Source organism: Vidua macroura, chromosome 11 (assembly GCF_024509145.1).
Source record: "Vidua macroura isolate BioBank_ID:100142 chromosome 11, ASM2450914v1, whole genome shotgun sequence".
NCBI classification, from domain to species: Eukaryota; Metazoa; Chordata; class Aves; order Passeriformes; family Viduidae; genus Vidua; species Vidua macroura.
Genome location: NC_071581.1, coordinates 2,294,545 through 2,311,974, shown reverse-complemented (window position 1 = coordinate 2,311,974; position 17,430 = coordinate 2,294,545). Strand labels below are relative to the sequence as shown.

Sequence of the window (17,430 nt, the reverse complement as noted above, 5' to 3'; positions counted from 1 at the left end):
TCCCCGGCTCCGGGGCTGTGCTGAGCATGGCTGCCCCGTCTGAGAGGCAGCAAAGCAGGGCAGAGGCTCCGGGGTGATTGCGAGCCCCCCTGGAGCCCGGGTGCTGACATCCCAAAGCTCTGCGGGGCCGTGGGACGGGTCCTGCCCCGCTGGCAGCGGCCCCGCAGGGTCCAACCTTCCAACCCACTGCTGGGGCTTTTCTCTGCCGACGGCTGTGCAAGGAGCGGGAAAAAACTGCCTTTACAGAAAGTTCTTTGCTGAGCTGGTGCCTAGGCTGCGTGCACTTGGAGTGTTTTCATGGCTGGGTTCACTGTGGCATAAAGCCTGATCTTTTCTCCTGAGTGAAACTCGTTAATGCACAGAAAATCCAAACTTGAGATTGGCTTTTATGTAGTAAAAAAACAACATAATACAGTACAGGAATATAAAAAGAAACCATCCAGTGCAAACATCATATACATTGGAAATGGATACAGTGTTCCTTAAAATAACTTTAAAAAAAAATCAGGCTTAAAAACAGCAATTCCAGGTAATAGAATCTGGCTGACACCTACCAAAGTACTTGACTTACTGCACTAAATCATTTTATAACTAACTTTGCCTGCTGATAGCCAACAGCACAGGTACTGACAAAATCCTTAAACTGTAAGTATTATTAGTTAGCATTCCTTATAATACACAAATATGTGGAACCCCTAGAGCACATACTGCTGGCTGGATTAAGCAAAACAGAATGAGCCCACTCAAAATAAAACCAAGGCTGTCACCCCAAAATGTACTTTTCAAAAACAAAGGATAGGATCTAAGGCTGATTTGACCAATGGACAGAATTCTCCTCAGTTTTCCTTTAGTTCGTATTTGAAAATTTGAGTGATTACATTGTTGATGTTGTATTAGTGTCCAGCCAAGTATTGCATTGGACAACTTTTTACAGCAGTGAGGAGCAGTGTGAGACCATTATTGTGCATTGTTATTTCCTGCCAAGAAAACATTTTGGGGGAAGGGAGTGTGAATTGGAGATGACGTGAACAAGTAAAAAGCAAATTTGAGAGGTTCCACTATACTTGTTTAAGAAAAAAAAAAAAAAAAAAGATTTAGTATTATTTGGTTAGCTACCAGATTTAAATAATCAAATCAACTAAACTAATACATACAGATCCAGCACAGATCCTGCACAGTGGAGGATCTGTGTAGTAGGGCTCTGTTCCTGTTGGAGGCAACAGGACTCTGCACTGCTGGAAGCCAGAGACAGGCCATGGTCCCAAGGGACCTGCTTTTCCCAAAATGTTTTTGGCTGGGTCCCTTCCAATGTGGGAAGTTTCATTCTGGTCATTCTGTGGCTCTTCACCAGGTGGGAAACTGAACTCAGTCCCTTTGCAGGGACGTGGTGGCTGCAGCTCCAAACCATCCTTAGATTTGTGGTGCTTTTATGCAGCCCAGTGTGTGCGAGTGTAGCATTCTGGTTTGGAGGTCTACAGTATTTTCCTAGGTGGGAAATACTCCTGTTACAGTACCTGCTTAGAAAAAAAAGCACAACAGTTTCACAGTAATGAGGCCCTTCATTTTTTGTCCCTGAAAAAATGCTATTGCTTTAATAATGCTGAATAAACCCCCTATCCAACCTCTTTAGAAATCTAGAGAGACCTATATTTCCATCTAGAGAGATTTACAGTGTTGGAGTCTTGACATTCCCCTGATCTCCACACTTCCTGCCCTGCAGGATATGTTCCATTGAGTAACACTGAGATCCTGTTTACAGAGAGAAAAAACAATTTTGCTGCTAGCTAGAGCAAATTCTAGCATGCCAGAAATGTTCCTGAAATTGTCATCAGGCTGTTAAAAATGACAGATGAAACCAGATTGTGTGTCTAAAAATCCTGTCTAATTTTATCTTGAGTAACTCATACATGAAGTAGAAGGCTATAAAGCAAAAATAATTAATAGAAGGGAAAGAAGGAAAAAATAATGCTTCTTTTTGAGACTGATGGAATAATTTCTAATACTAAGTGATAGACCATATGTTCCTCCTCTCTTCTGCTGGATGAGCATAAGTGTGGAATATCAATAAAGATGTTGCAAGAGGGGCAGGCAAAGCAGCCAGCTGGAGATGCAGGGGGGTTAAAACATCCCTTCCCCATGCCACTGAACCTCTCTCTCCCAGCGGAGGGTGACCTTGGATGCATGTGGATGGAAACAGCACAGGAGGAGAGGACTGAGGGAGAAACTGGGGACAAAACCAGGAGAAGTGGGGAAGATGGGGAGAGGCGATGTGTTCTGGAAGACTTGAGCGGATCAGTGAGCAGGAATTTTGGGACAAAAAATGAATGTTAGCGAGGACAGTAGTGTTGGGGGAAGTTAATATGGGTGATCTCTGTGTGTCTTTTAACCCTACTGCAGGTTTTTTCCATGCCTATTTGAAATCCTACTATGGCTTGAGGGAAGAGCTGTGAGTTCCTCTTTGGCCACTGGCAGTCTCTTGGTGTCTATCTGTAGCAGGAGAGAGAAAACTCATGGCTAGTTTGAGCTTAATACACAAAATCTTCACTTGGTTCTGATCCATACAGCTCAGCTAACATCTTGAACCTGGGTCCCCAGTCACTGAGGAAGTCATAGTCAATGTCTGAGTCTGAGGAGCCCGAGCCCAGAGAGCTGAGGGACTCTGCAATGGACTCGGCGCCTTCGTAGCCATAGATGTGCAGGGTGTCGTAGGGCAGCAAATCCCTGTCGTTGTCAGCTTCATCCTTCTTCACCTCAATCATCATCTCCATGCCTCCAGCTCCAGGGGTGATGTTCCCAGGAGGTTTCTGGACCTGTGCATATGGAGAGGGAGCGGCCTCTGCCTTGAGGCCGTTCTTGCGGACGGAGTTGAGCACGGACACGTCGTAGCTGGTGGTGTCCATCTCACCCCCGCCCTCCTCGTCGTAGGTGACCAGCTGCTCATGGATCTCTGCCACGCTCCTCCCAAGCCCGCTCAGGTCCTTCTTGTGCCTCTTTCTCAGCAGAATCAGCAACACAATTACTGCAAAGGAAACTTAGATGAGCGCGTGTGAATAGAGAAGTAACACACTAAAACAAATTGCATTTAAGATATGTAACATAGTCTGAAGTGTCTGTTTTTTTTTTTTTCTGGAGTGTTTTTTTAACATATATTTATTTTAAAAATAGTTAAAATTTCTATTTAACTCTAGGATTAGTTGAAGGAGTTCAGTCTGGACAGGAATCGTCCCCCTGACTCTTGAGCTGGAATCACAAGTACAAATGCATGGTGTCACAAGGTCATTGAATCAGCTACTGCCTTGAACTCTTAATGCCAAGCATCACATACTACTTATGTGATACTTGTAAGACAGGCCAGTTCTCAGGCAAGGAAAAGATACTCAGCCTTCTCTGATAGATTTCAAATGCAGCAAACAGGTACTGGTCTGCTGATTTGTTACAGATGTATTTATGTTCACTGTACTGCTTCAAGGGTTTCCAGACCGGTTCTGCCATAGGAACCAGGAATCCTGTTGTTATTGCTCCAGCCCAAATTTCTTGTTTCATAGCTGTGTATGAGGCTGGTACCAGTAAATCAAGTATATTATACATGTGTGCAATAGCCTGTCTAGAGGAGCAGCTTTGCAGCTGAAGCTGTTCTAACAGGCCAGATAGGAAGAGCACGTGAGATGAATCAAATAAGTACAGCGTTCTAGCTTCGTGACCATTTCATAGCCACAAAGCTTTTGTAGATCTCAGCTAAAGAAACAAAACAATCCTCACACTGTAGTGCAGAGAACATTCCAAAAGTCAGATACTCACCAATGATTGTGAAGATGCAGATAAAAATTGCCACCAGTGCTTGTATGCTGACGCCAACCTGCTTTGCCCTCTCCTCACAGAAGGTGAAGTTGCCTTTCTCATTGCACTTGCAGACACTGATGACCAGGGTGTTTGTGCTGGTGAGGTCAGGGTCACCGTTGTCTGAGATGAGGACAGGCAGGTAGTGGAATTTGGCAAGTTCCCGATTGAACTGTCCATATCTGACAGTGATGTTAGCCGTGTTGTCTGGAAGAAAGGACACTCCATTAGGTGATAATCTCTACCAGAAGTAAGGACACTCCATTAGGTGATAATCTCCACCAGACTGTCCTCACAGATTACTAGTCAGCTGCTGCCTCTTCCCCTTAGACAGTGCCAGCCTTTTGGGCATGCAGTGAAACTTTAGTTTCATTAAACATATTTTTTTTTCAGTATGTTCAGCCTTTAAAAATAAAGAGTTACTTAGCTGAGCTAGACCAACCACAGGTCAGTGCTATACTTTTCTTCCCCGAGCCCTGGGGCCCTGCAGCTGAGGAAGGGCATTGCAGGGATACACTACCATAGTTCTCAATCAGGGAGAAGTTGCTGTCTTCTGTGGCCAGCGAGTATCTGAAGAAACCTCTGGGTGATGTTTCATCCTTGTCAACAGCTGAAATCCTGACAATCACCTGTGAGGATGGAAGAGGTCACAGTTTTCAGTGTACATTGCCTCCACTGATAAAGCATGTGGAGCGTTTGAGCTGGGCTGTGTGTCCTCTGTAACCCTTCAGTTTCAGGGCAGGATGCAGACATCTCAGAATACTCCTCTTCAAGTTTTTCTGGGTGAGAAATTTCTTTGTGGGTCTTCAAAAAGACCAGTTTTGCCTCTTCAAATTTTGTATGAGAGCACAAAAAAGCCTCATTTTTAAAAACATATGGTTCATTGAAGTGGCTAAGATGGTGTCTTTCTAAGTCCTCAGCCTACTCTGAAGTGTGACCGTCATTCTTGGAATGACATTGAAACTGCCATGCTTGAAGGACATGCTTGGGTTTTGAAATCTTTAACCTGATGTACATTAGGTGTATAAAATACAAAAAATGTGTCTGGTTATATCCCAAAGGGATTTTAAAAATTAAATTAAAGGTGAAATTAATACCTTGCATGTTCTATCAGATAGTCCTGGCAGTGACAAAATGTCCTGGTTCTGGCCAGGAAAGAGTTAATTTTTTTCCAGTAGCTGGGAGGGGGTGCAGTGGTTATTCTTGAACACCTCATGTCATTTCTGGGAGAGGAAAGGAACTCTCTTCCTGGAGAAGGAGTTCTTTCTGTTTGAGCAGGTGTGGAGGGAGTGGTGGGATAATGCTGGTGCTGAGCCAGAGGGAGCACATTGGTGGTGTAGCTGCTCTGCACTCTCTCTGTTTCTTTCTATATATATATTTCTGTTATGTATATTGTTGCTATTACTGTTCATTTTCTTATCTCATTGCTGTTTCCAGTAAATTGTTCTTATATCAGCCCATGATCTTTGCCTTTTGTGCCTCCAGCTCTCCTCTCCATCCTGCTGCAGGGGAAAAGGGGGTGAGTGAGTGGCGTGTGGTTTGGGGTTTCCCACTGTTCAGTGGGAACACTAAACTGGGGAGTACCTCCCCTAAACCATGACACAAAGTGCTTTAATCAAACAAATATTACAGTATGGGCTGACCACTTGTGTCTGAGGCCAAACACGTAAATCCAAAATACCAACACTGTGCCAAGTAGTAACAATTTGTGTGTGCAGATCCGTGGACTCTATGACTACAAAATAATATTCCATGCAGCAATGTTTCTCTTACTAGTTTGAAATGGTTTCCTCCTCAGTATCACATTCAAGCATCTGTGTGATAGAAATGAGTTGCTGATTCTTGCTGTGCAAAGCTTGACTGTCCTTCATGGCTCAACTGTTAATACACAGATGTGAGAGCCTGGGGGGAGAGAAGCAGTGCAGCCCATGTGTCCAAGCAGATAAAAGTCAATATTCCAGCAGTGCAATATCCTTAAGAGATATTCCTGACCACTGATGTTTTGGAAATCAGTAAAATGTTTGGGTGTTTTGGCATGAAAACTGAGACTCACTTTTATTAAAAGACAACTTTTCACTTGAGCTGACAAGCAGTAATTCAGGTTTCAGGGAAAAGCTCTCCCTGTCTCACCTTTCCAGGTGCAGCATTTTCACACACTCGGGGTTCCTCAGGAGAAACAAGTTCTGGAGCATTATCATTGACATCATCAACGATGACGTGGACGTGGGCGTGTGACTCTCTGTCGGAAAGTCGGCCTGGAATGACAGCGGGGTACAGGTCACAGCCTGGAGTCCCAGTGCTGGCTAAACTCCCCTTCCCACACCTTGTGCCCCCTCCTGTGCCCTCCAGATGTGGCATTCACATTCTCTGGACAGAGAGACACAATTCTGTCTCTCAGGAGAAACACAGAGAGAAGAGGAGAAAACAATCTTTATCTGTACTCCTTTGTTTTCCCCATGTAGCATTTGGTATAGAAATTGTTTACCTGAAGTGATTACTTAATTAAATTCTTGTAAAAGTTATTTAAGTTCAATAACCAATCAAATCCAGCTGTATCTCAAACTCTCAACAAGCAGTCACGAGTTTATCAGTTAGTTAATAAGTAAATAAGAAGTATATATAGAGAATAAAATAATCTCTACTTAAATAATATATTAATGTAATATAATATTGTTTAAATAAAACTATCCTTCAACCTTCTAGTCTAACCAGACATCATCATTTCTTCCCCGTTGGGGTTGCCTTTTTTTACTATACTCCTATACTTACTTTACTATACATGATAAAGAATTTCTAGCTCCATCATAACTTAAACTTTTCCTCTGAGATTTAGACATTTTCCTAAGACCTCTCATAGTGCTTAAATCACCAAGGATCTTTCAGGAGTAAAATGACTGTAGATTATGGCTTCCTCATTCTTCCCACTGCATGCTGATGGATTGAGCATCATTCTCTGACACTAAAGCAACAGGCACAGAACAGGCCATGTCTATATTGTGAAATATCAAACCAAGCTGGGACTGGCCTGCCTCCCTGGAGCTGAGCAAAGCCAGGGGTCAAATCTTAAAATGATCTCTGACCTATTTGTAGGGACTTGTTTGATTGGGAAGATGATGATGTGAACCTTGAAGCACTCCTTTCATTCCTAGCTCAGCAGGGACAGGCTGTCAGGTTGTGCCTTTCCTTTTTGACAGCCCTGCTGGAAAGGTGTACCCAGATTTCTTTCAAACTGTGAGATGGGTGGCACTTACCATCTTCGAGGATCTCCACAGCTGCCACAGTGATGTTGTATGAGGAGCTGAATTCTCTGTCCAGAGGCTTGGGAAGTTGAATAACTCCATTATTGGATACCCTGACGTAGTCTCCATTGGGATTTGCTCTACGCTGAATATATCTGGATTTTGTTTAAAACAACATATGTCAATGCATGGCTGGTAATGCTGCATTTCGTTTCATTTCTTCTCAGAGGAAGGTCAGAGAGTTCTTGTGCGACAAATTACATTAATATCTTGACCAGGATGGCTGAGAATATTGCCCTAAAACTATGGGAGAGTGAAATACATCTGTTGGAAGAGACTCCATATTATTGTACTTTGCTCTTTTAGAAGTCTATTTTCTTCTCTAAGCAGATGATTGAGAAAACTCTTACAATAAAAAAAAACCCAGTAAATCATAACCATGTAAAAATTTCCAACTTTATATTTTTTCCCTAAATGTGCAAATATTAAATCAGTAAGTCCATGTGGTAATTACATGGGTAAATGAAATTTATGTTCAGCTTTTGGTGAGCATATATATCCATGGCTGCAGTGCTGGAAAAATTAAATTGGATTTTTTTTTTGGTGTTGTTTGGCATACAGATTTAAAAAAAATAGGGCCAAAGTCTGGGTTCTTTGTCAAATTCTTGGTGCTATTAATGGATTCTGCACTTTCAAATAGAATTGCTAAAGTTGGTGTTGTCTTACCTGATTTTCCGTTTAGCTGCGTCAGGGTCCTCGGCATGAACTGAACCAAGTGTTTTTACTTCTGCGTGGTTTTCCCTCACTTTGAATTCGTAAGAGGGTTTGGTGAAGACAGGAGGCTCATCCACGTCGGTGACCTCGATGGTGACCGTCGCGATGCTCCGGGGGTTGCCGGGTTTGAAATGCCGAAGGTTCACAGTGGGGTCTGTGGCCTCGATGCTAAACCTGTATTCTGACACCGTTTCGAAGTCCAGGGGCTAAAAACAATAAGACAGTTACAGATATTCTTTCATTGCTGATGTCTAAACAAACTTTCCATTGGCTCTCTGTGCAGATTTAATATCTGTGCTTTATTTCATGTTTGGCAATGTCACCAAATTTCACCTTGGCTGGACCCATGGGAGAGCATTTCCCAGCTGACCTCTATCATAGTGTGGCTCAAGGTACCTCTGATGTGGAACAGATTCATCCAGTAGTTTAAATTCAGCAAAATAATTTTCTTTTGAGTTAAATTATTGTCTTTTTATGAATCTGTAACTCCCAAAACTTGGTTAGCTCCTGTCCCCCAAAGGCTGGGGAAGAGATTCTCCTCTTGGCTATGCTTTGTGTTCTGAAGGCACTCAAGGCAGATTGCAGATCTGCACTGGCTGACAGCTGGGGCATTCAGTGATAAATGACATCCTCTTCCCTGTTTTTCCCTTTGCCTGAGACTACAAAAGGAATCACACAATGGGAGGAAGGCCAGGAGCTCAGGCAGTAAGAAATGCTCCTTTCAAAGCTTCCTTTGTTCTACCACCTGAGATTCTATAAACGCTGAGATGCACAGCAGTTATGGTGACTCTTGTTGTCCTCTTTGAGTAGACATTGCAAGGGGAAGTGATGGGACTTATCCAGCAGCTGACATTTTATCTCACATAGCTGTGTATTTAAAATTATGACGTGTGCACAGCCAAAATCACACTGAAAACAGGGTGAACTTTGCCCACTGCATGCTAGAGGAAGAGCTGGTTCCAAATCCCTCTGGGAGGGTGTGTGGGGTCTGTGACTGCTGCTCCTGGGAAGCTGGGGAAGAGCTGCACCCGATGAAGGAGAGCTGCTCATACCCAGTGTGACCACAGCCAAGGATTTTACTGTCAGTCTTGAAATCCTTGGTACTGTTTTTCCTGAAAGTTTTCTCTTCTTAATGACATTTCTAGTTTCAGCAGTTACAGAGAGACATTTGGAAATGAAAAACACATTCCTGTCAATCTGAGGATTACAGGAGCTGATTTATAGTCCTCTCTCCTCTTTTTTTTAACAGCAAATCAATGAAATCAGTGAAGTCTCAGTTTAGCAATGCTCTGCAGCAGTCCCCTGGTACAAATCATGTGGGTTTGAGAATTTAAAAAAAACAAAGAACAGACCCTAATAAAGGCTTTGAAAAGTCTTAAAGACATAAGAAATTAGTGGGAAACTCTTAAAAAAAGGGGCTATTTCCTCACCCTGAGGAAAGTAAGGGAGCAGTGGCTTGGATTGGAGCAAATGCCAAACTACAAAGAGACTTTTAGAAAGGAAGCCAGGTGGACATGTTCACATTTTCTGCTTTGGTTTCAGGTGGGCTTCAGAAGGGAAGGATTCTTTGACTTGGCCAGTTGGTTCAACTCTTAAATCACTGCCTCTTTGAAGCATCCAACCACTTGAAGTTTGAGAGGAACCCAAAGCACCTAACCTGAATATCTGACACAGCCCCCACTGCCCTCTGCAGTAATTCTGGAGTTTTTCAGGTCTGGAGGTTGAGAAGGACCAGACATCACCAGCTCTTCTTCTCCCAGAGCTCGGAGAGCTGGTGTTCAGGATCAATATATTTCATGCTGACTTTCATGTGTTTCTGTTTTTTCCTGCAGCTAGTCCTAAACCAAAAAATCACTTGTTACACATGGAAAACCACAAAAATCATCTTTGTTATGGAGAAAAATACCTTCTTTGGCCTGATGATTCCTTCATTTGTGTATGGATTTGCTACAATGTCAAAGGTGTCCCTGAACTCTCCTTGGATAAAGCTGTATCTTGTATTTCTGTGCTGTGGTTCATCAATATCTTCTACCTTGACTCTGCCAACTTCTCCTCCTACTGAAATGTTTTCAGGAACTTTAAAGTGAAATGATGCTGTTAAAAAAAAAAAGAAAAATACATAAGGCGTGTGTACATGGAAGTTAGGACTTAGTTAAAACTGTTCTTAATTGACAGATGCACATAAAAATACTTCATTGAGAATTTAGCATTGTGTATATTTAAGACATGTAAAAGTATAAATAATACCCGAAATTGTCAAGATCTTTAGCAAAGGGATGAAATTAATACTGATTTTCATGTTCTGCTCTAGGTGTACATTGCCCAGGAAAAGTGGCTCTGGCTGAAGCACAGAAGAGCTTCTGAACATGTAAAGTTCTTTTGGCCGTTTTTAAGGAAAGCTGAATTGTGCTGGACTGTGAGCTGAACTCGTTGTGCTTGTGCCAGCCCTTGGTTCCAGGGTGGTTCAGGGGTTGTGTGGCACTCACGGTGTTTGAACACTGGGAAGTTGTCGTTGATGTCAGACAAAGTGATGATCACCGTGGCTGTGCTGGAATCCCCAGAGAAACCCGGAGCATCTTTGGCTTGAACAACAATCTCATAAGTTGACTTGGTCTCTCTGTCTAAATTAGGCTCTTTGGTGTAAATCACACCTGTGAAAAAATAATATTGGATACAATAAGATTTTGCAGTGCGTCCAACAGCTCTTCAATTTTGATGGCAAATTTTAATCTTTTTTTAATCTCCACACGTTCAGCTTTAAGTATCAATTTTACAGTGGTATTTTTCAAGAAATGTTAGAAATTTACCTGCATGATGGAATATTTAGGGGAGCTCATGCAGAATATTCCTTTTTAATGGATCTTTAACCTCTTTACCTGCAGTCTTTGCTCTAGCAAGCTAGTGTGGTTATAAGAGATATTGACATTGGTTTTAAAACTGGGCAAAATTTAAGCTAGAAAGTTTAGGAAAGCAAATGATTATTGATACTGAATGCTGCTTCAGAATTTGTGTAGTCCCTTTTCCTGTTTGGTCACTGGAACAGTATCTATGCTAAACTGAAAACATGAACTCATTTTAGCTCCTGGTCAGTCTTTCCATAGTGGGGAAAAAAATGACCTTTTATCTTCTCTTTGTGCTTATGGCAGCTGATATCCTGGTTTTATTAGTTCATTTCCAGATGCAGACAGTGGCATTGTAGAGTGTGAATGAAAAACCTTTCTAAATCATGTTTAAAATTATATTTTTGAATTATTATTCCTCTTTTTCAGAATGAAAAAGCCTTAAAACTGTGTTTTCTTCAAAGGGTAGGGTATGGACAAAGTGTAAGGACATTTGTCTGCTTGACTTACCAGAGTCATCAATGGTGAAATATTCACCTCCTGTGGTGACTTCGTAGGTCACCGTGGCATGACCTGACACTGTGGGGTCATCAGCATCCACAGCTGTCACTTTGGTGACTGAGGTTCCTAGAGAAGGATTTTTAAGGTGCATATTACTATAAGTGGTGCTTTTTAAGGCCAGTGTGAAGGGAGGTGAGTGCTGGAGGACATACCTACTGGTGACATTTCTGGGACAGAGCCATTGAACACCTTCTGCACAAACACGGGGGCGTTGTCGTTGATATCGTACACCTTGATGATGAATTTGGAGGGGCGCTCCAGGGACCTGTTGTTTGTTCTGTCGATTATGAGGGCTGTCAGCTCATACTCTGCCTTCTTCTCCCTGTCCAGCCTCTCGAAGGCATAGACGTCCCCGCTGGTCTCCTCCACCTTGAAGATGGTGTTGGCGTATTCCCCCTCGATGATGTACTTGGCGTTGTTGTTCCTTACGCTGGATGTGATCTGGGAGGGAAGTGTAATTCAGAAACATAAAGATGGGCTCTGGCAGCTGGGTGCAGCAGTCTCTCCCGGAGGATTCACACAGTCAGGAATTCCTCATCCCAGTGGGAACCCTCAGGACTTTTGCTGTCAGCTGGGGCAGCGCTGAGCAGCACCATCCTATAAGCAGCTGGGCTTGTAGGATGACACTTGCACCCACACTGAAACTTGCTTGCTTATACAGAACAAAACTTTTTGTAATCACCCCTCATATTTCCTAAAAGTATAAATTGTTCATGTAGCCAACACTTACAAATAATTAACTGCATTATGTCTGAAATAACATGAGCCACCTTCAGTCTTCAGTCTGAGTTACTCTTGTTTGCAACTTTCTGGACCTACCAGGGGTTTTTGCTTAGTTTCACAGGATTACAGGAGGAAATCTGTACTCACAACTCCTGACATTATTCAGCATTAGGCTCTATTCCTTAGCATTTAGCAGAATTCCTGCCATAGCTGACAGCTTTCTTGTGCTCAGTCACATACAATCCTTTAATAGGCAGTCTTCAGGCTCATGCTATGACAGGAAGGTTACATTTCCACCCCATAGATTTTAAAATTTAAGGTTATATGCAGTGAAAAAGGGATGTGAGAAGAGGAATGAGCATTAATCAGTTTTAAAATATAATTTAATCCAATTCTAAATGCTTTTGCACACTAGTTGATTTGCAGATAATATAATGATGCTTCCTTTCTATACCCTCACACATACACGGTCACTGCTAGAAGGTTTAAACCACAATTTTCCATGCACTATATCAGCATTCTTATTTCAGCCAGCTAATTATCAAGGGTTACTGGATTTGACCAAGTACTTCCAGCCTTTTGTTACTGATGTTATTATAAATGTCACCTGTTGGGTGTTCAGGATTTGATTTATCCTTTAGTTGTCATTTACTGTTGAGCATTGTTTAAATTTCGGTTTTCTCTTTTGATATGTGTCATTAATATTTCCACCCCTCATTCCTTAATCATGCTTCTGGCTGCTGGAACTGCTGGAGAGCAGTTCACAACTCTGGAGATGCCACATGAGAGATAACCCCACCCTTGTGTCAAAGATGGGATAGTCTGAGCCTTCTTCTTAATTTTTGTGTACCTTTTCAGTGTAAAAAACATAAACCTCTCAGAATGCCTTTTCTGGTGCTGAGGACAAAAGGAAAGCACTGAGGTAGTGCAAGATAAAATCCAGATGTGTCAGCACACTCCTGCAGCTGTCACTCAGCTCTGCCTCCCTGCTCCTGGGGCCTTTCTTTAAAGGGTTAGTCAAGGGCTCAGTGCTGCAGATGCAGCCACTGCAGGAGCCTTCAGGAGATCGTGCTGCTGAAACACCCCAGAGCTGGACAAAGAAATTTACTCTTATTTACGACATCTCCAAGAACAGAAGCTGCTCCTCAGTCTGGGGCTGAATTGGTCTGAAACGAGGCAGAGATACCCCGTGGGAGCTGAGAGGACCCTGTGGCCTCTGTGCTTACTCTGTGGTGCTTTTTTGGCAGCCCAGAGCAGCCAGCAAGGCCTGTTGGACTCTGCTGAGACAGCCCTGACAGATGCGAGTGCTATGCAGGGCAGGGAAATGCTCAGCTGCATTTATCTGCAGTGTCACATCCCTCTGAAAGACTGGATTGGGAGAACTTTCCCTGGGCCATACACAGTTGATAATAGACTTTTATGAGCACTGCCCTGAGGAAACTGAGTTTGCAAGCAGATCAATGCTTGTTAGTATTTTTAAAAATTCTTTGCTTTCGCTTTTTGCAACAATATTTTTGATTGTGTAACAGTATTTCGAAACACAGCACTCGTGCTTTGAGTACAAGCTGAGAGATGTAAATTCTTGTTTTTTAATACATTTGTTTTTATTTGCTGATCTCTGAGGTTTCTGAAAGAATCTCATGCTGCCAGAAAAATCCTAACATGCATCAGGCACCAGACTTCCTTCCTTACCATGCACCTGCAGGTAATGTGGCTATTCCTGCATTTGGAATCTCCAGACCTGCTATTCCCTTAAATTTACCTGTATTCTTCAAAGGCACTGTTCCTGGCACTGTATTCCCATGGCACTGTTCTTCATTTACTCTTTGCCCACATTTTGAAGATTTTAACATGTTAATGTCTAGGTATTAAGACCCCTTTCTATTTCCTTTTCATTTCTCCTGCCTAGACTGCTAACGATTCAAGATCCTCATTTGCTATTTTCAGTCATTGCTGACAGTTTGCTGCTTACCTTGCCAACATGGTGTGGCAAAGGTGTATCAATCTCTTCTTTGATGTGCATTTGGTTCCATATCCAGTCTCTCTTCTGGCGTTTGTGGCTGACATCATTTGAACAAAGGTTTTGGGTTGATTTCTGGCTTCCTCCGTCAGCAAACGCTGGAGCCAAGAACAACGAGAAAAGCAGAAAATGGTGGCTCATCTTCCTTTGCAGCCTAGAAAATAATATAGAAATGCAAAAATATAAATAACAACAGAATCAGATTCAGCAGAGGGAGCACATGTGGAAGTGCAAATGGACATTCCTTCTATTGGGAAGTTTGATCACTTTCTTTCTTTTCATTTGCCTCAGCATCAAAATTTGGAGGCTTCTTCCTTCTATGAAGTAGTTTTAGCTGAATGAAAACTGTAAAAACCAAGACAAAGTATTTCAATTAATTAAAAAGTGAGCTTTGAATGCTGGTGTAAGAGCCAGCATCTCCCTGAGTGACTGTCATTGCTCTGAGGAGCAGATTCAGAGCCGAGCTCCCCGTTGTGCACAGGGTCAGGGCAGCCTGGCACCACGGCTAAGCTCGAGTTAACTCCACTTGAAATGGAATGTTCAGGCCTGACAAACCTAAATGCAGTGTTTTGGCATGCCCCGACACAAAAGATGCTCTAGTCAAAGTCTTGCTATGGAAAATATTGATTTAGAATAAAATCTGGGTTTTTTTTTTTTGGGGAGGAAAAAGTTATTAGTGTGAAATTTTCAATCCATTCCAAGTACAATATAGCAAATTATCTCTCTTTAAGGGCTCATCCATTGATTCAACTCCTTGTCTTCTGAAGCTTTTGGAGACTCACATAAAGTTCCTTTATCCCCTGTTCCCAGACTTTAACATCTGCAAAGTGATAATTTGTGAAATAATTTTCAGGTGAAACCATATTTTTGCATCCTGTGTTAATATTAGCAAACTTTAGGCCTGAGTTTCATATCAGAGGAGTTATTTTAATGTTATCAAAGCTGATTCATTTTCTACTAAATTTCCCATTCACGATATAAAGGACTGTCAGGGAACTTTAACACTCAAGTAATCAGACTTTAAATTGCACATAAATGACTTTCCATTAGCTTTTAGGAGCTGTCAGCATGCACATCAAAAATAACCCCGCTAATTGTGATGAGAAGTTGACATCACACAGGCTGCTGGATGCGAGATTAAATTAATATTTTCATCAGGAAGATGCTGAGACATTTCCAAAATTACTCTTTGGTAACCAGGCAATCAGTGTTATCCCATGGTGCAGCATCAATGTCAGTGAAAAAGATTTTATTTACCATGAAATGTTGCTTTGCTGTACTTTTCTGTCTCTCACATTGTTGTACATAACTTGAGGAATGTTCCTCCTTTGTGGCTGGGTAGGAAGTGAATGAGGTGCCTTTGAATTTGCTTTCTGATAGATAAGCTGTGTTTGATACAGTTTTCTGGATTCAAACAAAGCTTTTTGATTTAGCTAGTTTTTTCTATTCTATGCCCTTAACTTGACTTTGAATATTTTTAGAAAAATGAGTATAATTTAGTTGTTTTTCTACACTTTGTGTAGATGAACATTTTACAACTGGAACCTGGAAGGCAGTGATACAATTCTGTTCTGATTGCATAAGTCTGACTTTTATCCATAAAACTACAAAACACAATAACCAAAGGAAGCCATTGGCCAAGGCCAACCAGCACAGGCTGTGGTTTTGCCAAGGAGCAGGCTGAAGTGTTTCAAGAGCCTTTTTCTCTGGTTCCTGTGCTCAGTGGAGCTCTCCTGCAGTGATGAGCTGCTGCCTGGAAGGTTTAAGACAGAAAGTGCTGACTGAATCTATTTACATACATGTGCATTTCAGCTGACATTTAGCTGCCCCTTTCACTCAGCATGTCCATCTTTGTGTTTGTAGATTTTAAGGAGGCTTCAATTCATTTAACTCCTGATTAATGGATTCCCTGTTAATATTTGTCCAACCTCTCTGGGAAGTGAAGGGTTCCTTTGGCAGTGGTTTGGAGGTCCTTGGCTGCCCTCTGGCAGTGCAGCTCAAACACAGACTGAGCTGGGAGAGCCTCTTGCAAAACCTGATTTCTGCTTCACCTTTGGCAACTTTCAAGCTGCTCATTTTGGGAAAATGATGGTGCACACTGCAGCTCTTTGCTCACTCTTCTGCAGGGACATGGCAGTGCCTTGCCCTGTAGGACAGGCTGACCCTGAGGACACTTTCCCCAGGGCACCGTGCTTGTTTTCCACGTGGCAGCCCTTGCTGCTGTCACTGGATTCCTCAGGATGTTCAGGAATGCCCTTCCCTGGCAGCACACACAGAGCAGGGCCCTGTGAGCAGCGGTGGCATGAGGGCTCGGTCCCGGTGGGAAGGCCACTTTCCCTGGCTGCCAGGTCCTGACAAGCTGTACCAAATGCTCTTTTCTGGCCATGACAGTTTTCCTTCCCAGCAGCTCTCACCCAGAGTGCCAGAGGCAGCAGCAGAAGGGGACACTGCCATGCCTGAGCATTCCCACAGAATCAGGAGCAAGAACGTTTCTGAGAGATAACAGGGGTTGCTAACAGGTAGGATCAACTTTTCCTTTTTTCCCTGTAGGGATCAGCTTTTCCTTTCTTCTGTGTCTGCTGGGCAGCCAGGACTGAGGGATGGGAATCAGGTGCACCCCTTCAAGCAAGGACCCCCCAGCTTCCAGCCCAGGTGGGGATGCAGGTGGATCTCTGGAGTGCTCCACTAGTCCCTGCCCTGCTCTGGCTCCACACAGCCCCCTTATCCCTCTGTGCCTGGCTGATTAGTGCAACAGCTCCAGCTTCTTTTAGTCTAATCAGGGACCATAAATGTTCCTGAAAGTTAGCAGGGAGTGGTTTATTCAAGCAGTTGAGTTTTTTGCTTTGCTCTTAAATTTTCTTCCAGCAAATGATGGGTTCTCCTGCCCATATTATTCATTTGATGAGTTGAATTATTTTAACAAGTAACTCTTGGTCTGCAGGGTACTATAGACAGTTAACTGAGAAATTCCAGTATTCAAAGTGATTTGTGTGACACATGACTCATATAGTGCAGTTTCTTCTTCCAGACTGGGAGTAATTATTAAAAAATTTCGGGTGGAGATACAGACAATACTGTACTAATTAAAAGTTTGCATTTTACAAGTTGTTTTGGCAAGTAATCAACTGTAAAGGTGATGAACAGCTGATATAAATACAGTCTCCACATAATGAAACAACATTGGAAATAATCTTATGAACATTTGTGGAGTTTTTTGGTTTTGTCTTTTTTTTTTCTGCTACTTGCCTCTTACCTAGTTTACTTCTATCTCTAAAAGTGTGTATTAATCCTTATGCAAGGTTAGTTTAGATGGCAAAGAAATTTGTTCTATGCCTGTATGTTAAACAAAAGTCAAACCAGGCTTCTATACAGAGATTTTAGGAAATGAGGGACAGGTGCCTCTGAAATGATGTATTTTCCTGGTCAATCATACTAA

The 17,430-nt window shown here is 42.5% G+C and overlaps 1 protein-coding gene across 1 annotated transcript in view; it reads right to left on the bottom strand.

Moving 5' to 3' along the window:
- Positions 1–366: 366 nt before the first annotated feature.
- Positions 367–17,430, bottom strand: part of CDH5 (cadherin 5) — a 28,269-nt gene continuing 11,205 nt past the window's right edge. The window contains exons 2-12 of the mRNA XM_053987676.1: positions 13,947–14,148; positions 11,404–11,692; positions 11,201–11,317; positions 10,337–10,501; positions 9,757–9,944; positions 7,803–8,056; positions 7,089–7,231; positions 5,968–6,092; positions 4,358–4,466; positions 3,799–4,044; positions 367–3,019 (exon numbers count right to left, since the gene is read on the bottom strand). Coding sequence (XP_053843651.1) covers positions 2,526–3,019; positions 3,799–4,044; positions 4,358–4,466; positions 5,968–6,092; positions 7,089–7,231; positions 7,803–8,056; positions 9,757–9,944; positions 10,337–10,501; positions 11,201–11,317; positions 11,404–11,692; positions 13,947–14,135 — 2,319 coding nt within the window. The 5' untranslated portion in view covers positions 14,136–14,148 and the 3' untranslated portion in view covers positions 367–2,525. The remainder of the gene's footprint in view (positions 3,020–3,798; positions 4,045–4,357; positions 4,467–5,967; positions 6,093–7,088; positions 7,232–7,802; positions 8,057–9,756; positions 9,945–10,336; positions 10,502–11,200; positions 11,318–11,403; positions 11,693–13,946; positions 14,149–17,430) is intronic.